Below are 25,125 nucleotides of genomic sequence, written 5' to 3' on the forward strand. Positions count from 1 at the left end.
AGGAAACTGGAAACTGTTAAAGTGGTGGAGGGCGTCAGAAGAGTCGCGGATGTAGGTGGGAAGAGACAGGACAAGGGGAGAAAAGATAGAGTCGAGATAGGAAGAGATAAGTTCCGTGGGGCAAGAACAGGCTGAAACGATGGGTCTACCAGGGCAGTCCTGTTTGTGGATCTTAGGAAGGAGGTAGAAGCGGGCTGTGCGGGGTTGGGGAACTATGAGGTTGGTGGCCACGGGGGGAAGATCTCCAGAGGAGATGAGGTCAGTGACAGTCTTGGAAACGGTGGTTTGATGTTCAGTAGTGGGGTCATGGTCCAGGTGGAGGTAGGAGGAGGTGTCGGAGAATTGGCGTTCAGCTTCCGCTAGGTAGAGGTCGGTTCGCAAAACAACAAGAGCACCACCCTTGTCAGCAGGTTTAATGACAATGTTGGGGTTGGATCTGAGAGAATGGAGTGCTGCAAGTTTAGAGGGAAGTAGGTTGGAGTGAGTGAGGGGAGCAGAGAAATGGAGACGGCCGATGTCACAGCGGCAGTTAGCAGTGAAAAGATCTAGAGAGGGTAAGAGGCCAGGGGGAGGGGTCTAGGTAGAACGAGAATTCTGAAAGCGGGAGAAAGGGTCAGCCGTGCGGGTGGAAGACCCCTGGCCAGAGAAGTGGGCACGGAGACGAAGGCGGCGGAAAAAGAGCTCAACATCGTGCTGACCTCGAAATTCATTGAGGTGGGGGCGTAAGGGGATGAAGCTCAGGCCTTTGCTGAGGACTGTTCATTCGGGGTCAGAGAGGGGAAGGTCAGAGGGGATAGTGAAAACACGGCAGGGGGTGAGATTGGGAGAAGGGGGGTCAGAGGAAAGTGAAGGGGAAGACGGTTCCAGAGGGGCGTTGGTGTTCAAGAGGTGATGAAGCTTGCAATCCTTGACATCGGAAAGGAAGAAAAAAAGTTTCAGTGCTTTTCAGTGACCCCTGCTGGATAGTGTGCATGTTTTCAATGTTGTTCTTGGGATGCAGGCAACACAGTATTTAGTGCCCATTCCCAGTTGCCCTGAGGGTGTTAAGAGTAACACGTAGGTCAGAGCAGGTAGGAGTGGCAGGTTCCCTTCACAACCCATTGGATTTTACAACAAACATTCATGGTCATTTCTACTAGTCCACATAGTACCAAATTTGTTGAATTAAACATCATATCGTTGCTATAGTGGGATTTTAACTCATGAGCTCTGGGTTACTAGCCCAATACCATACCCACTAGGCTACCATACTTTGCCGATCTCATGCACAGAAGCATGCTTAGTTCTGATGGTATAAAACCCTGACAACACTCATTGCCACAGCTTATCCAAGGAGAATGGTCAACTGAGCAAGGTACTGAAGTGATTGCTGGATCACTTGGCACTGTACCTCAAAAAGAGTCTGTGCCATGAGGGGAAGAGACAAGAAAAGAAGAAAATTGAGGAGGGGGAAAGGAAGGATGAATCAAACCAGGGATGTCACAATGTGAAAAATCACACCGTTTTGAAAGAAAATGGAGCAGTATTAAATATGTGACAATGTGTGATTAATTACTGGAGCATTACATTATTAATCTGTTAAATTAACGATAGGTTTCTCCTTACCAATTATCTCGCTAAATCTTTACCCAGTGGTTTGTTCACTAATTGAAGAATCATTGCTTCCCTGCCGTTTGCTATTTATTAAATAACACTTCCATTCAAGTACAACAAAAGCACAGTTGCTCCAAGGCTGATGAGCACGGTGCTATAATTCACGGCATAAACAGAAAGCCGTAAATACACTCCTAGCATGTATTACACAATCAAATAAATTGTTGCGTTAGTGAGTTTTTTTGTGCCCTCTCTCTAAAAACCATGCAACACAGGGCATTAGTTCTAAAAGCTATTGATTGGCAAAAACAAGTCTGACTCACAGGCATTAATATTTAATCAGTGTCTCCCATCCAGGAGAAAGCAGTTTGGAGATATTTCAAGTTTCTGTGCAGCCAAGTGCTAACCCTTTGTGAGATCTTAGTTTAGTTTGCATAATTGATTAGTATGACTTAGTCTGGGTGAGGAGAGGTTTTGATTGATGAGATATGACTGGGACACTGAATTTATCTTTTTATTTTTCAAAGTTAGATTTCACTGGGAGAGCCTCCAGGTTTTTGGGAGATGTGCTACAGTTGCAAAGCTGCATCCTTGCTTGACTTGAGTTCACAGAACTTATTTTTCCCTTTTACTCTTTACACTAAATCCATGGACCATCTTGTCATTCAGCAATCCCTTTAACAACTGTAGCAGATTTTGTTCTTTTGCTGTGCTGGAGATTTTTAAATTAAATTATTCTCTGATGCTCAGACCTGTCAATTCGCACTTGACTGGAGTGAGACTTACTTTGATTTAAAAATGTCAACTACTTTCAGGAATCCCTCTCTTAAAAATAAACATGGTTCTATTTATTTGAATGGGTTTACAATCTGCCTCATTCCTTCTGATCATAAATATGCATTCACACTGCAGACTTAGCATTGGTGCGAAGCTTTTTTGACATTGCACTGACACGCAACTTATGGAGTGTAAATTGGGTACCAAAGGTTGAAAGGTCTCCGAAGCAGAGCAGAGAGAGACTTTCACCTTCAAGGAGTCTCATTCCCCTTTGCTCAAGTATCGGGTCAGGCAGGCACACCATATTGGGGCTGCATTTACACTGTCGGTGTGAAATGAAACTAATCGTCTGCACTTACCCACAGTTGAATATGGGGCGAAGTCTCATTTGTAACATTCCTTCAATGTTGGCAGCTTTGTGCACAAGGTTGTTTCAAACATTTATTCAGTAAAATATGGATTTCGACTTGTGAGAACTAGTACATAGATGAGGGGTAATGCAATAATTATAGAATTACATAGAATTTACAGCACAGAAACAGGCCATTCAGCCCAACAGGTCTATGCCAGCGTTTATGCTCCACACGAGCCTCCTCCCACCCTACTTCCTCTAACCCTATTAGCATATCCTACGAAGCACGGTGGCATAGTGGTTAGCACTGTTGCCTCACAGCGCCAGGGACCCGGGTTTGAATCCGGCCTCGGGTGACTCTGTGGAGTTTGCACATTCTCCCCGTGTTTGCGTGGGTTTCCTCCGGGTGCTCCGGTTTCCTCCCACAGTCCAAAGATGTGCGGGTTAGGTTGATTGGCTATGATAAATTGACCCTTAGTGTTAGGGGGATTAAATACGTGGGGTTACGGGGATAGGGTGGGATATGTGTCGGTGCAGGCTCGATGGGCCGAAATGGCCTCTATCTGCACTGTGGGGTTTCTGTGCTTCTGTGTGCTATTCCTTCCTCCCTTATTTGTTTATCTAACTTCCTTGGTTTTCGCCTTAACTACTCCATGTGGTAGCAAGTTCCACATGCTAACCACTGAGGGACTCCAGCAATCCATACTCATTTAAAAAAAAATAATCAAAGACTTCCACAATTAGGATCAACGTGACGACCCATTTGGAGTTTTTCATATTATGTAGAACATTTTAAATAGTTTAAAGAGTGAGTGTCAATGACCTGGTCACTGAAGTTGACTGAGAAAGGTTGTTGAACCTGGCAGTATATGGGTGGTAAATTATCAGTACCACCATTAACCCAGGGTGCTTATCATTTCAACTACATGACCTTCGTTAAGCTGCTTTATAGGCTGGAATTTTCCTTACCTTGGTGGGTCTGGTGCAGCTGGTGTCCATGGCGGGTCATGACCCCACTGCTGGCTCCATCCCACTGTAGAAAATTAACTTACCTTAAGCCCGCCCAGCGTGTTACCCGGCCCAATGAGATGGAGTGGGTCTGGTGACATCATTTATGATGCATTTTAAGCCGGGGTCCTTAAAGGAACCATGGCCACATTACGTTTTAAGTTTAATCTAACATAGTGGCTGTTGAATCTTTACTGTTCAATAATATAATAAAAATGTAATGAAATCTGTTTGTCTTGATCCTGTATTCGTTTTGCACTCATGTATATTACCCTCCCCCACTGTGTATAGTTTCACTTCCTCTTTCCCAACTAACCTGGGAGGCTCCGCCCCTGACTTCTCTTACATAAAGATCCCAGGATCTGTATGACTCATTCCTGTGAACCAGTCGGCATGTTGAGATGTTAGCTCTGATCTTAGTGATTAAAAGCCAACTTGTTTAAGTATATAACTTCTAGTTTTGTGGTTATTGAAGGCCCATCAATTTTAATCACTAAAGAATACTAGGATGGATCGACTCCTAAAACCAGAGCGTCTGGACTTGGATCCACACTCTGCTGAAGCATCAAATCAATTTGGACACTGGCTCAAATGCTTCGAACTCTTCGCGGGGGCCTCATCCGCTAGCGAGGTAGATAAGCTGAGTCTACTGACTACTCGCGTAAGTCATCGGATTTATTTGTTCATCCGGGACGCCACCTCTTACATGGAGGCCATCACTATCCTGAAGGCCCAATACCAGAGGCCGGTAAACGAAGTGTACGCCAGACATCTGCTGGCTACACGCAGGCAGCGACCAGAGGAATCAATGGACGATTTCTTACAGGGCCTAAAGGACCTGGTCTGGGACTGTAACTGCAAGGCCGTGATGGCCAACGCGTACTCTGACGAATTGGTCCGCGATTCCTTCATCACGGGCCTCAAATCGAATTATATCCGGCAGAGACTGCTGGAGAAGGAGGTCCTGGACTTAAAAAAGGCAGTGGCCACTGCGCGATTGCTGGACGTGGCCCAGAGAAACTCTGACTCTTATTCTTCCGGCCATGCGGCCCTCACCGCCTCATGCGCGACGAGGGGGCCGCCATCTTGGAATCAGCCATCTTCCCCATCCAGGTCTCAGACCAGCTCTATGCCGCCGGGGTCCCCACACAGAAGTTCACCCAGGAGTCCTACTACAGCGGCAATGTCTCGAGGCCCGAAATGCTACTTCTGCGGCCAGGCCAAGCACCCCAGACAACGATGCCCAGCGAAGGACGCTACATGCTTCAAATGTAAGAAAAAGGGGCATTTTATCAAAGTCTGCAGGGGGAATCCGATTTCCAACTCCGTCACCACCTCGTGCGTGCTGTGCGGGCCGCCATCTTGGGATCCGCCATCTTTTCCCGACTCAACGGCCGCCCAGGGCCCAACAGTGGCCACACCCGTTGACAAAATCCATGATGGACATACAGGTAAATGGGAATTTAACGAAATGTTTAATTGACTGTGGGAGTACCGAGAGTTTTATCCACCCTAGCCTGGTACGGCGGCACTCATTAACGGTAACCCCTACACGGAGCAGAATTGCTATGGCTGCTAAGCCCCACACTTCGGCCATTTTGGGCTACTGTGTGGTAACACTGACTGTAAAAGGCACGGACTACAAGGATTTTAAACTCCTCGTGATGCCAGAACTCTGTGTTAATGTAATCTTGGGCCTGGACTTCCAGTGCCACCACGAAAGTGTCACGCTAGCATATGGCAGGTCCCAGCGGCCACTCACAGTCTGTGGCCTATCAACCTTAAAAATCAGCCCGCCCTCTTTATTCGCTAGTCTCGCTCCGAACTGTAGGCCCATAGCGACCAAAAGTAGACGGTACAGTCTGGAAGACAGACACTTTATCAAGGCGGAAGTGGACAGACTCCTGCGGGAAGGCATTATTGAATGCAGTACCAACCTGTGGCGTGCCCAAGTAGTCATAGTTAAAAATAGCGAAAAGAAATGGATGGTAATTGACTACAGCCAGACTGTTAATATTTATACCCAGCTGGACGCCTACCCTTTACCCCGCATATCAGAAATGGTCAACCGGATTGCGCAGTACCGAGTCTTCTCGACTATCGACCTCAAATCCGCGTATCACCAGCTCCCCATTAGAATGGAGGACCGCCCATACACCGCCTTCGAGGCGAACGGGTGCCTCTACCATTTTCTCAGAGTGCCCTTCGGGGTAACAAATGGGGTCTCGGTCTTCCAACGTGAGATGGACCGCATGGTTGACGAGAATAAACTACAAGCTACCTACCCCTATCTGGACAATGTCACTATCTGCGGGCACAACCAGCAAGACCACGATCTAAATCTTGCGAGATTTTTAAAAACTGCCCTAAAGCTGAATCTAACCTACAACGAAGACAAATGTGTCTTCAACACAACCCGTCTCTGTATCCTCGGCTGTGTGGTGGAAGATGGGGTAATTGGACCGGACCCTGACCGATTACGCCCCCTAAAGGAACTGCCCCTGCCACACAATCCCAAAGCTTTAAAATGGTGCCTGGGATTTGTTTCGTATTATGCCCAATGGGTGCCCAATTACTCTGATAAGGCCCGACCACTCATTAAATCGACGTCCTTCCCACTATCAGCTGAAGCTTGGGAGGCTTTCACCAGTATTAAACAGGACATTGAAAGGGCTGCAGTGTGTGCAGTGGACGAATGCATTCCCTTTCAAGTCGAAAGCGATGCGTCAGACTTTGCCTTAGCTGCGACCCTCAATCAGGCTGGGAGATCTGTGGGCTTCTTCTCCCGAACCCTTCAGGGACCTGAAATCAGGCACTCTTCTGTCGAGAAGGAGGCACAGGCTATAGTGGAGGCAGTGCGGCACTGGAGACACTACCTAGCCGGCAGACGTTTCACCCTGCTCACCGACCAGCGGTCGGTGGCTTTCATGTTTAATAACAAACAAAGGGGGAAAATCAAGAATGACAAAATACTCAGGTGGAGGATCGAACTATCCACGTTCGACTATGATATTATGTACAGACCGGGAGCCCTTAATGAACCCCCAGACGCCCTATTGTGGGGAATGTGTGCCAGCATTCATACGGACAAATTACAGGGTCTCCACGACCTCTGTCACCCAGGGGTCACCCGACTATACCATTTTATGAAGTCCCGCAATCTGCCCCACTCCATCGAGGAGGTCAGGGCAATGACCAGAGCCTGCCGCATCTGTGCGGAATGCAAGCCTCGTTTCTACAGGCCTGACCGTGCACACCTTATCAAAGCCACACGGCCATTCGAGCGCCTAAGTCTGGACTTCAAGGGACCCCTTCCCTCTGCCGACCATAACGTATACTTCCTCAATATCATTGATGAATATTCCCGCTTCCCCTTCGCCATTCCCTGCCCAGACATGACCAGTGCCACGGTCATCAAGTGTCTCTGTAATCTATTCTGCATGTTTGGCATGCCGAACTACATACACAGCGATAGGGGGACGTCATTCATGAGTGACGAGCTGCGCCAGTTCTTGCTCTCGAAGGGGATAGCCACTAGCAGAACCACTAGCTACAACCCCCGGGGTAATGGGCAAGTGGAAAGGGAGAATGCTACTGTTTGGAAGGCTGTCATGTTAGCCTTAAAGTCAAAAGGCCTTCTGACCTCCCGCTGGCAAGAAGTCCTCCCAGACGTGCTCCACTCCATAAGGTCTCTGTTATGTACTGCCACTAACGCTACCCCTCACGAAAAGATGTTTGTTTTCCCCCGGAAAACCACCGCGGGCATATCTCTACCCACGTGGCTGACGTCTCCGGGGACAGTACTATTGCGGAAGCACGTGAGAGGCCATAAAACGGACCCCCTTGTGGAAAAGGTACAGCTCCTCCATGCAAACCCTCAGTACGCCTATATCGAATACTCTGACGGGCAAGAGGACACTGTTTCCATAAAAGACCTCGCTCCCTCGGGGAGCAGAGAGAACGATGGGAGACTACCCGATGAAGACCTACACTACAAAGAGACAGGACGCCCAGAGGTATCAATACCCAACTTTAACCTGGAGGACACTGCAGATAACCTGGAAGACACTGCGGAGGCCCGGACAGCGGAGGAACCAGAATCCACTCCCCTAGAGGCACCCCAACCGGCTTTGCGCTGATCACTGAGAACTGCAAAACCTCCTGACAGACTCACTTATACCAACTTTTAAGAAACATCACCCCGATGGACTAAATCTATAGAAGGGGTGAATGTAATGAAATCTGTTTGTCTTGATCCTGTATTCGTTTTGCACTCATGTATATTACCCTCCCCCACTGTGTATAGTTTCACTTCCTCTTTCCTGACTAACCTGGGAGGTTCCAGGTCTTGGCTCTTGGCTCCGCCCCTGACTTCTCTTACATAAAGTTCCCAGGATCTGTATGACTCATTCCTGTGAACCAGTCGGCGTGTTGAGATGTTAGCTCTGATCTTAGTGATTAAAAGCCAACTTGTTTAAGTCTATAACTTCTAGTTTTGTGGTTATTGAAGGCCCATCAAAAAGTTATATGAGTGACAAAGAAATATTTAAATAATATTATCATTAAATAATATGACGCCATCTACAAATACGATCAAGAACATAATGAAAAAAGTACATTAATTGGGAATTTATTGGTGCTTTAGTCACAAATCTATAGACTTTTGTATCAGTAACTGGTACAAGTAAAAGATGTGCGTGTATATAAAATTAAACAGATTTTAAATGTAATTGTAAAGGTGTGGATTTACAATCTTATGCAAGTTCAGTGGAAGAGCTGTGGAAACCCTGACAAACAGTGTAAGTGGTGCTTACAATGTGTTTCTGGGATTTCTGCAGCTCTTCCGTTGAAGTTAACAATGGACAAGTGAGAGAACCTCTGCAGAAATTCACCCCAAAGTCTCAGACTGAAAAATTAAATTAGTTATATTCAGAGACTGAAAGCAAATTGAACCAGTGGACTGAGTGATAAGAATAAAATTGTTACAGTTGATGACCTGATGTTGATGATGTGTAACTGGACAATCACAGTACTGAGAAAAACCTGACCAGAATCAACACAAAAATGTATTTAAATGGTATATGTCATTTTTTATAGTGCAGATCAATTCACTGCAATTACTGTTGAGTTGGAAGGCAACAGCTGGGAATGGCCAGTGAAAAATATATTTCCCTCACCATCCAGGGTAGCACTTGCATCCCTTCAGGAATTTCTGAATTAACATTTACCAGTAGCTTTTCAAGTAGAACAGAATCTCCATCAATCTGTTAGCTGATGTAATCAGCATGTTTTTATTTTGGTTTGTTTTTCATGCTGTCAAGTAATCAGCTGGAGCAATGGCCACGGAACTCACGCCTCAGGTTGATGGATATGGTTCCCGAGCTGCGTGAACCCCGTGGCCATGCAGGGAAATTTAAAAAGTAAGTGAATAAAGGCTCTTACATGCCTGTAAAGTACCTGATAATGATTTTAATTGGGTCCCCCGCCGCTGCAGGTCGGGTCGGCTCCACGATGACAGACGCGCCTGTGGGAAAGGCGCATGGGAGCGAGATGACAGCGAGTTCCCAAGCTGCTGGATTTTGTACAAGCAGATGGACAACAGTTGAGCGAGGTGGTGGAGAGGAAAAACTCAGTCTCGCTGTGTATCTGCCATTAATATCACCAAGGAGAAGCAGGTGAATGTGGAAGTGGAGGGGATGAAGGATAGATCCATTGGGGACACCAGAGACAAAGGGGAGGAAGGAAACGCTATTGCACTCACCAACTTGATGTCACCTAATCAATACGTTTCCATATACCTCATCAGCTCTTTTACTTTTTTCCACCTGGGTGCTGTCCTGCCTTGTCCCTTCACTTATATTTCTCACTCTTGAAAAAAGTATTTCAGCAAAATCCCAGACCGTCGCAAAACTGAATGTGGAAGTTTTCCCGTGTAGTCAGCACTTTCTGTTCTGTCACAGAAACCCTGATGGCAGTGCATCTTTCAACATACGAAATAGAAAGTATAAATCAACCAACTTTGGCTGGTTTTGACAGGGACAAATGAATCTGTATTTTACTTGCATAAAAAATCCACGCACTTTGTGAACAAGCAGATTCTGTGGATTATATATCACATAGATTGCGCAGCACAAGTAGTCTCAGAATCTTTGTGGTGTGCCAGGCATTAAAAAGTGATCTGGCATCTTGCTGAGTCTAGCTGTAAGTCAGGGTCTAATTAAATACGGATATTTTTGACAGCAGATGCGCATCACTCGAGTACTTTCAGAGGACACTTTTGGCTATATCTGTGGTGACCATTTTTAACCATAATTTTTAATAATGGGGCTTCATTTTCCATACGGCAAGGAAAAGGTCAAACCTGAACAACTCAGTTGCTGAACAGCATGGTTTTCTTTACTCTCTGTAGAATTTCAATCCTTTTATAGGTAAACATAGTTTCAGTGAAATACAAACAAAAAATGCTGGAAACACTTAGCAGGTCAGGCAGCATCTGTGGAGAGAGATCAGTTCTTCAGATATGCCATCGACCTGAGGCGTTAACTTTGTTTCTCTCTCCACAGATGCTGCCTGACCTGCTGGGTGTTTCCAGCATTTTCTGTTTTTATTTCAGATTTCCAGCACCTGCAGTATTTTGTTTTTATAGTTTTAGAGAGGTTGGGCTAGATTTTCAGTCGCTTGCGCCAGCAGTTAGCGCCTTAAGAGAAGTGATTTCCGGGCGCTATGCGTGTAGCGCCCGGGCGCAGCACAGTTTGCGCCCCGCCCCAAATTAAGTTGCCCGTTAGCGCCGGCGCAAAGTTTAGCGCCCGCCCGGATGCGCGTGCAGAAAATGACGTCACATCCTCGTGCAACGCCCTTTGGCCGCCCCGATTCCAAACTTCAGTCGGACCGCCCCATTGTGCGGCGGGCGGCCGGAGCGTTTGGAAAAAGGAACGCAACACAACCAGCGCGGGCCCCGGGGGGCGCTAATTAAAGGGAACGTCCTCTCCAGTATAAAGGCCAGCCTTTTTTCAGAAAACAGTCTTGTGCAACGCATTTCTGGAGACACAACAAGGAGGATAGCTAACTGGTTTCAAGCAGCAAGAGCCAGGTATTTTTGGACTCAGGCCATAGCGCTGCAAGTGGCCATTTGGAAATTAGACTGTTTGCCAGGATTTGATGGGGCCTGCATGGGGTGCCAACGCGGAGCTGCAGCGCCATGTCCGTAGGGCTCGCAGACGCATTGTGAGAGGGGCAGCCCTGGCTAGAGGCAGAGGGGGCTACAGGCATCGGCCACGTAGGCCTTACCCAGTCAGGCTATACCGCCAGCAGCGCTCCTACCTAAACATGAGTGCCGCGCGATGTGTTAAAAGGCTCCGATTCCGAAAGGAGGTGATTGCAGAGATCTGCCACCTGCTTCGCCGAGATCTGCGGCCAAAGCTCAGGTGCAGGACGTCTCTGTCGGTGGAAGTGAAGGTGACGGTGGCATTGAACTTCTATGCCACCGGCTCCTTCCAATACGCTGCTGGGGACATAGCAAACATCTCCCAGTACGGCGCGCATCGCTGCATCCGCCAGGTGACCGAAGCACTGTTCAGAAGGAGAAGCCAATTCATCTCCTTCCCCATGGCCCTCGAGAGCCAGCATCAGCGCGCATTGGGATTTGCCAGACTCGGGGAATTCCCCTTGGTGCAGGGCGCCATTGACTGTACGCATGTGGCTTTGCGGGCCCCTCTGGAGCATGGCGAGCAGTATCGCAACAGGAAGGGCTACCATTCTCTGAATGTGCAGCTGGTATGTGACCACAAGCAGCGCATCATGGCAGTCAATGCCAGCTTCCCAGGCAGCAGCCACGATGCCTTTATCCTGCGGCAGAGTACTGTGCATGACATGTTCCAGGCACAGCCTCCCCCAAGAGGATGGCTCATCGGGGACAAAGGCTATCCTTTGTGCACCTGGCTCATGACCCCGCTCCGCGCGCCCAGGACCGCTGCTGAAGAGGCCTACAACGAGAGCCATCAAACCACCCGCAACATCATCGAGCTAACTATTGGGGTCCTCAAGCAACGGTTCCGCTGCCTTGATCGCTCCGGAGGAGCTCTCCAGTATTCGCCGGACCGGGTCTCCCAATTTGTGGTGGTTTGCTGCATGCTACACAACCTGGCTATCCGCAGGACTCAGGCACTGCCACCTGACGTTGGACCTGCACCTCAGGAGGAGGAGCAGGAGGAGCATGAGGAGGAGGAGGAGGAGGAGGAGCAGGAGTACGTTCCCAGGAGGGAGCGACCAGGGCCAAGGGCCGCACGACGCCACCTTATTACACGGTACTTCTAAGCCCCCTGTCAGGGAATGGCCAGGGGCCATGAGGGAAGATGAATGCAGCCGCTCCGCAAGCCCTCGGCCGGCGAAGCCAACAAACACTAAGAAGAACAACCATGGAGACTGCATGAATAAAGATAATTTTTTATTGCACAAAAATGAAAAGCCCTTCCCACATGAATCCCCAAAAACAATAAACGGGCCCCACAAAAAGCCCAACAAACGACTCACTCCCACAAACTGGGGAGGAGTCACTCCACCTTTCTTCAAATCGGGCCTCAACGTCGGCCTAACGCAAAAAATAAGCCCTCCAACAACACAACCATGGGCAAAATAAAGATGGCCACCGCCATATTAAAGGAAAGCTGCCCACACCCTCTACTGAGTGGCCCGCGAGGGCGAGACCTTGGCCAGCCTTTTGCCTCCCCTGCCCGGCCTGCTGCTCCTTCGCAAGCTCTGCCCAGTGGCTGCTGCGAGGCTGGGGGAAGGCGCCTGAGGCTCAGATGCCCTTCCGCCAGATGCCGCTGGGGGGCGGCCTACACGGCGTTTGGGCCTCGAGGGGCCGTCTGCTGAGTGGCGCACCTGAGCCTGGCCACCATCAGCTGCAGCCGCTTGCCCTTGACGCCCCAGTGGGGGAATGGCGGCGACGGATGGCGCAATGTGGGCCAGCTGGCGTCTGGGATGCGCTGGCTGGTGCTGTGGCGCGGTGGCACTCGGCCGAGCCCGCACTGCAGGATCCGCAGCAATCAGCCGAGGGGCGGCTTGCTGGGATGGTCCAGCGCGGCGGCTGCCCTGGCGATGCCTGCCTGAGACAGCGCATGTGGCAGCAGTGAGTGCCCCTGTGGTCCTGGTGTGCGCGCGCATCACAGCCGCCAGGGTCTTGACGGCATCAGTCAGCATGCGGCCACTCGCGGCAGTTGCTGCCCCGAACTCGCGCACACTGGTCGCCAGCGACTCGATGGCCTCAGGCATGCGCCCCACCACGCTCATGAGCTCCGTGTGGCACCGGTCCGAGTCCTCGGCCATCTTATCCAGCTTCCGCACCTCCTCCGAAGTGAAGGTGTCCGGACTGGAGTCGCGACTCTCCCGCTGGGGAGGAGGGGGCCGAACTAGGGGACCCTTGCCGCGTTGGTGGCGGCGAGTGTGCCGAGCAGCAGCACTCCCCTCTGATCCTTCCCCCCTTTGGGGGGAAGGCCGCGGGCCACGCGCACGGCTGCTGGGTGGCTGGACGCCACTGGTCCCAGAAGCTGCATTGCCCTGCGACAGTTCCTCCAGGCACTCGTCCAGTGAGGAGGTGTCAAGCATTTCCTCCTCTCCTGCGGGATGTGACAGTTCCCCCGAAGGTCCGGCTTGCTCCTCCTCCTCCTCCTGGTCGGAGGTGCTGTCACTGGCAGCTTCAGGGTCCTGGTCGTCACCAGCTGAAAGCAGGAATGCACAAGAGTAGCTTCAGAGTGAGGAGACGGCGTCAGCGAGGGAGTTAGGACTAGTGGCATTCAGCGCATTGGTGGGACAGTGGCAAAGGAGGTAGCTCGGATGGGCCAGTGCGACGCGAGAGGGCCAAAAGGCGAGGTCCTTACCATTGCCGGGCAGTGGAGGGTCGGATACACCGCACGCTGTGGGGACAATCACACGGGCTCCCATGAGCACACACACGCGCTCCTCCAGCCGAGTGAGCTTCTGCAGCTTGGCGCGGCCACCCCTGGCACGGGCCTGGCGATTAAACGCTACTTTAGCCTGCAAGAGAAAGGACGGGCTGTAAGTGCGCAGTGAAGCCCTGATGTAGTGTGCACTGCCTCCCATGGTGGAATAGCTTGGACAGAGTGAAGCCCTGATGTAGAGTGCACTGCCTCCCATGGTGGAATAGCTTGGACAGAGTGAAGCCCTGATGTAGAGTGCACTGCCTCCCATGGTGGAATAGCTTGGACAGAGTGAAGCCCTGATGTAGAGTGCACTGCCTCCCATGGTGGAATAGCTTGGACAGAGTGAAGCCCTGATGTAGAGTGCACTGCCTCCCATGGTGGAATAGCTTGGACAGAGTGAAGCCCTGATGTAGTGTGCACTGCCTCCCATGGTGGAATAGCTTGGACAGAGTGAACCCCTGATGTAGTGTGCACTGCCTCCCATGGTGGAATAGCTTGGCCAAAGTGTAGAGTGCCGAATGGCCATTTGATGCTCATGACTGTCCCAATGCTGCTGGCTGAGGGCTGGCCAATAGGACTTTCAGCTCCCTTTGCCCATCATGTCAGGTGTACATGCAAGAATGAGGAGGAGACTGGAAAGGCTACTCACCTTCACAATCCTGGTCAGATCGTTGTATTTTTTACGACATTGTTTGTGGGTCCTGGGGGCATCGCCGGTGAACGTCACCCTCTGGGCGATCTGCTTCCAGGCTTTGGTGTAGTCATGGTGGGTTGGATTCCTCCCACTCTCTGGAAACAAGATCTTGCGCCTCACCTCCAGAGCTGTGACCATTATGTCCAGATCACCCTCTGAGAAGCGCAGGGCACGCTGACGGGCCTTCTCTGGCGTTGCCATGACTCCCTGGGGCTGAGCAGCAGTGTTGAGGCCTCTTTGCAAGGCTGCAGTGTGCAGGGCGTGGCAGCAGACCAATTCGTCCCTTCCCCCTTTAACAGCTGGTCGGCACCACGGGGTCTGCTGTCAGTGCAAAAATGACCGCACCCGCGCTGCGCCCCGCCTGGGCGCTATCCCTCTGGACCGCCGGCTTAGCGCCTAAAGGTAGGAGTGGAACGCCTCTTTTAGCGCTCCACCACTCTCTTAGGGCGAAGCCACTGAATTTCCGGCAACGGGGCGCTACTTTGGGGCGGGCGCTAACTTCGGGCGGGCGCTAAGGTTAGCGCCCCAAAACTGTCTATACTGAAAATCTAGCCCGTTGGGTTTAAAGTATTTTTTAGCCAGAGAGTTGAGGGGGTAGAAAGATCTTCTGTGGGATGATAAATAAGTTACTTATTTACTGTTGTTTAATAGGAATGGTTTTAGCACATTCCTGGTTAGTAATAAGCTTTTTTTTTTGCTCTTAAGTTGTCTTCACTCCTTAAAGAGTTGACTCCCTCACTGAGGTATGGTTTCTATGTGCTGATCCCCCTCTGGTTCCACACTCAATGGTTGTTAATCATGTGTGAGGATTGATAAATGAGTGTCAGCAGGCTATCCAATTATGGCAAGCATTACAACTGGGCCCAAGCCTGTCCTCAATCGGCATTCCACACATAGGCTGCGATCTTACCTGAAGAGGCAAGTTGGGAGTGGGTTAGCTGACTTGCGGGTTCCGACCCCACCCCCAACGATGCCCGACGCACAGACATTATTTTGCGTCATTTGGCCTTGTTAAGCCCGCCCTGCGGGCTTGCCGGCCAATTAAGAGAAAGCTGGTGTCAGATGACATCAGTTGATGACACGTCATCTGCCGCTTTTCTTAAAGGGGACATGCTCATTTTTGTTTGACAGGTGATTTTCAGTGTTTGACAGCATAGAGGTGCTGCAAACACTGCCAATCACTGTACAAAGGTGAGCCCTTGCACCCAGGCTCTCCAGAGACTCTCTCCTTAGGATAAAACAGATGGCAGCTGCAGGTGAGGTTACAGAAGCGATCTGTCACTGGTGAGAGAGGTTCTCCTAATGAGGTGGGACTACACAAACACTTCAAACCTTGTTACCTACAGAAAAGTCTAAATACATTAAAAATGATTTTCCCAGCATTTCCTTACCTCTGAAACTCACCAGTGTACCATTGGATCCTTCACACCACTTCTGCAGCTGTCATCAAAGAAACATTACAGTAGACTCACAGCTTACCTTGCGTGGTGTCGGGGAGCCCGCAGTCGACCTGGCAAAATTGGAAAAAGCCTCTTAACTGCCTGTTAACTACCTGTTAACAAGCAGTTAAGCCTCTTAACTGCCTGTTAACTACCTGTTAACAAGCAGTTAAGTGGCTATAATTCTCTTCCCACCGCTAGGAGTTGGGTCCCTGCGCAATTCGGGGACCCGACTCCCGGGAAGATTGATTGGAGGTGCGTTGGAAGCAGGCTTGTGACCCGCTGAAAATCTTTTTGATTTTGCCAGCAGTCCCCCTCCAAACTCGACCCCTGAGCACCAGCAAAATCGCCCCCATAATCTCTAGTTGATCAGGACCAGGCAGCCTAACTAATTTTCCCTTCTTTGACCCTGAGGAGCTGTAACCAAGTTTTGCACGCTGGTTTGCACATCGTAGAGGCAGAACCTTAATGAGCTGTCAGGATGGCTTACTTATGAATTCCACCCTCTCGTCTTCCTCCAGCCCCACCTCTCTCCTCTCCCCACCCGACCTTTCCCCTCTCTCCACTCCGACCTCTCCTCCTCCCCATCCCCACTTCTCCTTCTGCCTCCTCTCGTGTGCCTAACATTCAGCTTCCAGGCTGTTCTGGCACACGTGGTCCTCATTTATCTATTGCCCCTGACTTACTTCATATATGCAAATAGATGCTGACATACCTTTGGTCAATTTATTTGTTAAAAAGTGCTACATAGTGTGAAAGGTTAAAATGTGTTAATTTTGTTAGTGCTCCTATAAGCCAAGTGTTTCATATGCTGCAATCAAAATGGTTTTCAAAGATCACAGATTGATTAAGGTACTTAAAATACACCAGGGATGGTTTCATCAAGAAAAATAATGAAGTCCAATAATTATATGACTCACCAAATTCATATTTAGACAGCTTTTAGATATCTGTGACTAAATGTCACTTTGAGATGGTGAGAGGTATTAGATCCTCCATGGATAGCAGATGTTTCTTTCTCTTCATTTCATGGGACATATCAGTCTTGCCCCCTAACAACTCTTCTAATTGGTGTTGAACCATTGTCTGATAAGTTACAATAACTGGGTTTCATCTAGGATGGAAAATGCAGACATGCAGTTTGTGCCCTGAGTGCTGAATCACTACCAGCCAAATTCAGTGGGCAGTGTGATACAATAGTATCCCTCACATGATGATCGAAGCAACTGACCATCAACTGGAGATCCCAATTTCAGTCCTGAGTCTTCACTGACGTTTGTGCTGGAGGTTCCCTGGGGGGCATGTTTATATTCGGAGACTCGTTTTGGGAAAGAGTAAAACGTCTTAGTAGGTCGACTAAAGGAGAAGCATTAATGAACAACATGCAGGTACCTCAAGGCTGAATGCTCCTGTTTTCTCCAGCTGGGTAGAGCCACAATGATTGGAGAGTTACCTCAGGTGATCACCTGTTCAATAACAGATGAATGTTACTTCCTGTCTGGTTGTAAAATTGACTGGTTATTTCCCAGAAACCATAGTATTTCTTGAAGAAATGTATACTTCAAAAAAAGACCCTCATCTGTGGTAATTTGAGGTGCCTCTGTATCAGTAAAAGTCTTGTGTTAGCTCCCTTTTGTAGTGCCACACCTCAAGAGTGTCACACCTCAGTGTCATACATGCTGAAAGTGAAAATTTGTGATTAACTTAATAACCCTTATCTGTTCAGTTACCAATCAAATATCTCATCAACGGAATGTCAATGCATCGGAAGTTCCAAAACGTGCCAATGAGGAACGAGTAACTAACAGAAAACTGAGCAACAAAATTCCTAATTTCTTTTTTCAAACCTGCCATTGTTGAACTCAACTAGCCAATCAAATTGCTAAAATAATTCCTTCACACAGTTTTCAATCACCATTTTCTATCTGACTCATGTCAGCGTATAACAGCTAGAAATAACATTTACAACATAACACACAGATAAATAAAACACGGCATTCTGAAAATAAATCATAAAATTGGTTATTTAATGGTGGCAATGTCTGCAAGAATTTCCTCACACATGGGCCTGCCTTTCTATCTGGAGCCTGGGGCTTGAGTAGGAATTTTTATCTATGCTTTGGGTGCTTGGAATATCTCGCTGCTGTGTATATACAATCTGTTGGTGTCACAGGGATGCATCACTGGAGTTATCTTCACCCTCTTTCTGTAGAACTACAATCCTTAGAGTATCCCACAACAACCCACATCACCTTACAGCCAAGGCAGATCTATTTTCTCAATCTTCCATTCTAGCCATTATTTGCCGCAGTACCACTTGTCATCAGGGTGGGATTGTGCTGGCTCTGATTTTCTCTAGTGCTAACATTAATGCTGCCTCCTATTCAGACCTAACTTTCTGGGTTGGAGGAAACAAGGATTTTCAACCTACCATTCTGAAAGATGGAGTTTTCTTTCATATTAAGCTCAATACAATGATGTCACTTAAGTACTCTTGTTCTAACACCTTTTATTTTGTGTTTCTAGCATGTCGACCTGGTTTCTACAAGGCCTCCTCCATCGATGCGTACTGTATGAAGTGTCCACCTCATAGCTACTCACATCAAGAGAGTTCACCCCAATGTACCTGTGAGAAAAACTACTACAGAGCAGAGACAGACCCCAGGGCTATGCCATGTACAAGTAAGTCAACACGTATGCTACAATCACTGAAAAACCCATATGATATGAAGGTTTGATGGAGAGTTGTAAGTGTTCTCAGGAGTGAAAGACCCATAACTTAGAGCAGTGTCAGCAATTTTCTGCACAAGTGAGGTAGCAATTGGATTCATCAACAGCGGGCTGTCCTGCAGCATTCCTTGCACATTTATATCCTTCAATCAACTTATGCCTGTAAATTGCTTTGGCATACTCAGGAATTATTAAACGATTATTCAGAAATTACAAGTCTTTTTTTTCAATTTGCATTTGCTTAAGCTTTCATTTTTGTTTGGCACAGAAAAATTAACAATTGCAATCATGGAATAAACATTCAGATTCAGTGGTTGCAAGATTAAATGCTATGTTCTAAACAGAGCCGCCTGTTCCAGAATTGGAAGTAGAAAATGATGATGTTATACAGTTATACATTCCTTTCTGGCGCAAAAACATAAAAGGAAAAGCGGCCCAACCATGGCTAACAAAAGAAATTAAGGATAGTATTAGATCTAAAGAGGAGTCATATAAAGTTGCCAGAAAAAGTAGCAAGCCTGAGGATTGGGAGCAGTTTAGAATTCAGCAAAAAAGGACCAAGAGATTTGATTAAGAGGGGAAAAATAGAGTATGAGAGTAAACTTGCAAGGAACATAAAAGCGGACTGTAAAAGCTTCTACAAGTATGTAAAAATAAAAAGATTAGTGAAGACAAATATAGGTCCTTTACAGTCAGAAACGGGAGGTTTCTCCGGGTGCTCCGGTTTCCTCCCACAGTCCAAAGATGTGTGGGTTAGGTTGATTGGCTATGATAAATTGACCCTTAGTGTTAGGAGGATTAAATACGTGGGGTTATAGGGATAGGGTGGGATACGTGTTGGTGTAGGGGTTACGGGGATCGGGTGGGATATGTGTCGGTGCAGGCTCGATGGGCCGAAATGGCCTCTATCTGCACTGTGGGGTTTCTGTGATTTCTGTGAATTTATAATGGGGAACAAGGAAATGGCAGAGCAATTAAACAAATACTTTGGTTCAGTCTTCAAGGAAGAGGATACAAATAACTTCCCAGAAATGCTAGGGAACCAAGGGTCTAGTGAGAAGGAGGAAATTAGTATTAGTAAAAAAATAGTGCTGGAGAAATTAATGGGACTGAAAGCTGATAAATCCCCAGGGCCTGATAATTTGCATTCCATAGTACTAAAAGAGGTACCCATGGAAATAGTGGATGCATTGGTTGTCATCTTCCAAAATTCTATAGATTATGAAACAGTTCCTGCAGATTGGAGGGTGGCAAAATGTAACCATACTATTTAAAAAAAGGAGGGAAAGAGAAAACCGGGAACTACAGACCGGTTATCCTAACATCAGTCATTGGGAAAATGCTAGAGTCTAATATAAAGGATGTGATAACAGGACATTAAGAAAATATCAACGGGATTTGACAAAGTCAACATGGATTTATGAAAGGGAAATCATGGTTGACAAACCTACTGGAGTTTTTTGAGGTTGTAACTGGTAGAATAGATAAGGGAGAACCAGTGGATGTGGTGTATTTGGATTTTCAGAAGGCCTTTGATAAAGTCCCACATAAGAGGTTAGTGTGCAAAATTAAGCACCTGAGATTGGGGGTAATATACTGGCATGGATTGAAAATTGGTTAACAGACAGGAAACAGAGAGTAGGAATAAATGGATCTTTTTCGGGGCGGCAGGCGGTGACTAGTGGGGTACTGCAGGGATCAGTGCTTGGGCCCCAGCTATTCACAGTATATATCAATGATTTGGATGAGGGAACCAAATGTAATATTTCCAAGCTTGCTGACAACACAAAACTAGGTGGGATTGTGAGTTGTGAGGAGGATGCAAAGAGGCTTCAAGGCGATTTAGACAAGTTGAGTGTGTAATGATATCAGCAAATAGTGATGTTATTTGCCTGTTCGATTATGATGCCTTAATAGCATGTTTGCATGTATTGATTGCTTGTGCCTGACCAGCAGAGGGCATGTGGCCGAGACAAGCAAGGCAGTTGAGTTTAGTTTCAGTTTGATTCTAGATGCATCACAGCATCGTGTCTCCTGTAAAAGCTGTATAAAGAGTTGAACAGACTTTAGATTAAAAGACATTCTCTTTCATAAATGTCTCATCATTGAACCTACAAAGAAATCAATACATGGTGTCAGAAGTGGCTGAAAGAGATGAAGTTAAATCAGCTCTCCACAGATTAGCAAGCCAAAAGAGAACATCGTTACTTACCATTAGAGAATAGCTAACGAAGTGAAAAATGGAAGGTTTACTCCCACCGGCGACGCTTCAGTTGACAGGTAATGTGGCTGAAAATTGGAGGAGATTCAAACAACGTGTGGGGTTGTATTTATCAGCAATCGGAGCTGACGAGAAAGGTGATAAGATGAAAGCGTCACTGTTCTTACATGTCGTGGGTGATGAAGCGCTGGAGGTGTATAATAACTTCACATTCGCTGTTGATGGAGACAAAATGAAGCTAGATAAAATAATGGAACAGCTTGAGGCCTACTGCATACCTAAACGTAACGTGACGTTTGAGAGGCACAGATTTTTCACATGTGTACAGAAAATGGGTGAGACTATTGATCAGTATGTGACTGAACTGACAAACAGAAGCAAATCGTGTGAATTTGGGGGACTGACAGACTCGCTGATAAAAGACAGACTGGTGTGTGGTATTCCAGATAATGGTCTAAGGGAAAGACTGCTAAGAGAGCAAGATCTAGACCTGGGAAAAGCCATAGCACTGTGTAGGGCTACAGAGACTGTGAAGTCGCAGGCAAAGGAGCTGTTCAGTGACAGTAGCTGCAACGTGGATGCAGTGAGAATGAACGGACACAAACCGTTTAACAAAAAGAGTGCCAATGTGAAAAAAGAGGCGTGGCCAGCGAACAAAAATGAAAGGGACAATCGAAAGTCATGCAGTCGATGCTGTACACAGCATACACCAAGAAAGTGTCCAGCATATGGTAAAACATGCAATAGTTGCAACAAGAACAACCATTATGCCCGTTGCTGTAAGAACCAAGCGCAACAAAGCAAGGTCCATACAGTAGATGAAAGCGAGATAGAGGAGTTCAATGTAGATGTTGTGTCTGAAAACAAAAAAGAAGAAAGAGACTGGATGTTGACACTAAAAGTGAATGACATACATATTCCATTTAAATTGGATACTGGAGCACAAGTTAATGTGATATCAGAGACTGATTTTAAGAAAATTAGACCCAGACCAAAGATACATGGAATCAAAGTGAAAGTGACAGGATACTCAGGTACTGAAATACCAGTGAAAGGAAGATGCATTGTCAAAGTAACACACAAGGACAGAGGGCACACGCTAGCATTAATCGTGGTGCCAAAGGATGTGCAAGCCATACTAGGTTTAAAAGCCTGTGAGAGACTGAACCTGGTAAAGAGAGTCCTTGTTGTGGAAAGCGAAGGAGAGACAGTCTATGATGAACTGAATGTTGCGTACACACCGGGTAAGCTGATGTATACAGCAGACACGTTGTCCAGAGCTGTTGACCCAGGAGAGCCCACAAACACAGTGAAAAGACGGATGTACAAGGCAAAAGACAGTGGAACTGACTTCTACCAGAGCATGCTTCTATACCGCACAACGCCGCTCGAGTGTGGTATGTCACCAGCCCAACTCCTGATGGGACGTCGGCTAAGGTCAAACCTACCCATCCCGGAGAACCTCCTGAAAACAAAAGAGGGGGAGAAAGTGAGGAAGTTCAAAGAACAACAGAAAGAAAAGCAAAAGTACTACTATGACAGAGGAACACAAAACCTACCTGAACTCCACACTGGTGACCAAGTAAGGTTGAAAGACAAAACAAACACATGGACTCAGAAGGGAACTGTCCTGAGTGAAGTTCAACCAAGATCATACACCATTCAGACAGATGAGGGTGCTGTTCTGAGAAGAAATCATCGAGATCTTCTCATGGGACCAGCCACAGCAGGTCAAGAGACTGATACTGTTGAACAACCTGATCACACAGCTGAGAACCAATCATCTGAGGCAACAACTCAGATTCAGGGACAATCAATCAGAAAATCCTCAAGACACGTGAAGCCTCCTGAGAGACTCATTGAGCAAATTTAAGGACTATTGTTATAGAAGGAAGTAATGTTATCTTATTCTTTCTTCAAGTTCTAGTGTATTGACATATTTCATGTGAACACACAAAGCAAGGTTAAAAAACCTTGATCATGATAATGATAATGTAAGTTCATTAAGTGTTACAGTTAAAATGCAGATTAATACAAAGAAAACATGTTGTTAGTTAAAAGTAAAATACTTTTGTTTTAAGAAAGGGAGATGTAATGATATCAGCAAATAGTGATGTTATTTGCCTGTTCAATTATGATGCCTTAATAGCATGTTTGCATGTATTGATTGCTTGTGCCTGACCATCAGAGGGCATGTGGCCGAGACAAGCAAGGCAGTTGAGTTTAGTTTCAGTTTGATTCTAGATGCATCACAGCATCGTGTCTCCTGTAAAAGCTGTATAAAGAGTTGAACAGACTTTAGATTAAAAGACATTGGCCTAGAAATTCAGTGCCCTTAGCGCCGATTTTGCGGCGCTAGAGGGCCTAGCGCTGCAATTGGCGCCGGCGCCTAAATTGCCTGGGGCCCTTCCGCCGCGGTAGACCGGTAGCGCTGCGCCGGCACCGATGACGTCATCGGTGTGCGCAGCGTCCCGGTTGCCATGCCGACGGGCCCCAGCGCCGAAATTCAGTTGCGGCCGCCTCGCCCGTGGCAGCCGCAACTAAGACTCTGGCAACAGAGTCCAACATGTTTTTGCGCCGGCGCATTAAAGGCCCCGCGGCGGCCGGCCGCTTTCCCGCCGGCCGCCTGGCCGCAGCTCCCTCCCCGGACTTCCCCCCCCCCCCCCGGAACAGAAGCAAGCCCGGCACTTGTCCGAGGTGCCGGGCTCATTTTTAAAAAGATTTTCGCGGGCCGCGGCCGGGTGCAGGCAGCTCCTCCTTAAGGGAAGGAGGAAGCCTGCACTTCCCGAACCTGCCGCACCGCAGCGGGCGCCGCAGCGCCGGAATAGCGCCAAAATTCAGCGCGTTGCGCCAGTTTTCAGGCGCAAACAGCTCTCAGCAGCGCCGGCAGCCGTTTGGGCGCAGAACTATTGAATTTTGGGCCCGACCAGCGCGACTTAGCTCCGGCACTAACTTCCGGCGCTAAAGCCCTGGCTGCGCCAAAACTCAATTTCTAGGCCATTCTCTTTCATAAATGTCTCATCATTGAACCCACAAAGAAATCAATACAGAGTGAGTGGGCAAATACATGGCAGATGCAGTATAACGTGGATAAATGTGAAGTTATCCACTTCGGTAGGAAAAACAGAAAGGCAGAGTATTATTTAAATGGTGATAGATTGGGAAATGTTGCTGTACAAAGGGACCTGGGTGTCCTTGTACACCAGTCACTGAAAGCAAACCTGCAGGTACAGCAAGCAGTTAGGAAGGCAAATGGTATGTTGGCCTTCATTGCAAGAGGATTTGAGTACAGGAGCAAGGATGTCTTACTACAGTTATACAGGGCCTTGGTGAGACCACACCTGGAGTACTGTGTGCAGTTTTGGTCTCCTTATCTAAGAAAGGATATACTTGCCATGAGGGAGTGCAGTGAAGGTTCACCAGACTGATTCCTGGGATGGCAGGACTGTCGTATGAGAAGAGATTGGGTCGACTAGGCCTGTATTCACTAGAGTGTAGAAGAATGAGAGGGGATCTCATTGAAACGTATAAAATTCTGACAGGGCTAGACAGACTGGATGCAGGGAGGATGTTTGCCCTGGCTGGGGGGTCTAGAACAAGTGGTCACAGTCTCAAGATACGGGGTAGGACATTTAGGACTGAGATGAGGAGAAATTTCTTCACTCAGAGGGTGGTGAACCTGTGGAATTCTCTACCACAGAAGGCTGTGGAAGCCAAGTCACTGAATATATTTAAGAAGGAGATAGATAGGTTTCTAGATACAAGGGGCATCAAAGGGTATGAGGAGAGAGCGGGAATATGGCATTGAGATAGAGGATCAGCTATGATCATATTGAATGGCAGAGCAAACTCAAAGGGCCGAATGGCCTACTCCTGCTCCTATTTTTTTTCTATATGTGCGAAGTTACAATTTTAGTTGCACAGCAATGTATTCATTGTTACTAAACATCATGCTTTCGATCATAACACTGGTAGAAAGGTCCACCAATAGTCAGTGAGTACATGCACTGGCACTTGGTGTGGTACCTTGCACTGTGGGCTAGGCTCTGTCCCAAGTTCATGCTGAGCTAATTGATTTCAGCCTCGTCTGTAATGGGATACATATATTGTCCTCAAGATGGGAGAGGAGAGAAAGCATCTAAGGTTTCTATTTCTGATGACTATCCTCTGAATTGTGCATTCTTGTGGATGTCAGTTATTGATAGGATCGAAGCATCCCACAGTCGGATAGCCTATTAGCATTTATTGTCCGGGCTCACACCTCTGGCTGGGTGCAATACCAGAGGCTTCCAGCATCCAATGAACTATAGTTAAGCATGAATCACCTTCAGTCAACATTTATTGTTGAATTCTGGTGCATAATCCAGTTTTGA

General features: G+C 47.6%; 1 protein-coding gene across 1 annotated transcript in view; it reads left to right on the forward strand.

Moving 5' to 3' along the window:
- Positions 1-25,125, forward strand: part of LOC147115965 (ephrin type-A receptor 3-like) — a 441,173-nt gene that overhangs the window by 241,256 nt on the left and 174,792 nt on the right. Inside the window, exon 4 of the mRNA XM_085990636.1 lies at positions 18,328-18,483. Within this exon, the coding sequence (XP_085846762.1) occupies positions 18,328-18,483 (156 nt within the window). The remainder of the gene's footprint in view (positions 1-18,327; positions 18,484-25,125) is intronic.

This window comes from Somniosus microcephalus, chromosome 6 (assembly GCF_052327205.1).
Source record: "Somniosus microcephalus isolate GS21.2 chromosome 6, FLI_Smic_1.0, whole genome shotgun sequence".
NCBI classification, from domain to species: Eukaryota; Metazoa; Chordata; class Chondrichthyes; order Squaliformes; family Somniosidae; genus Somniosus; species Somniosus microcephalus.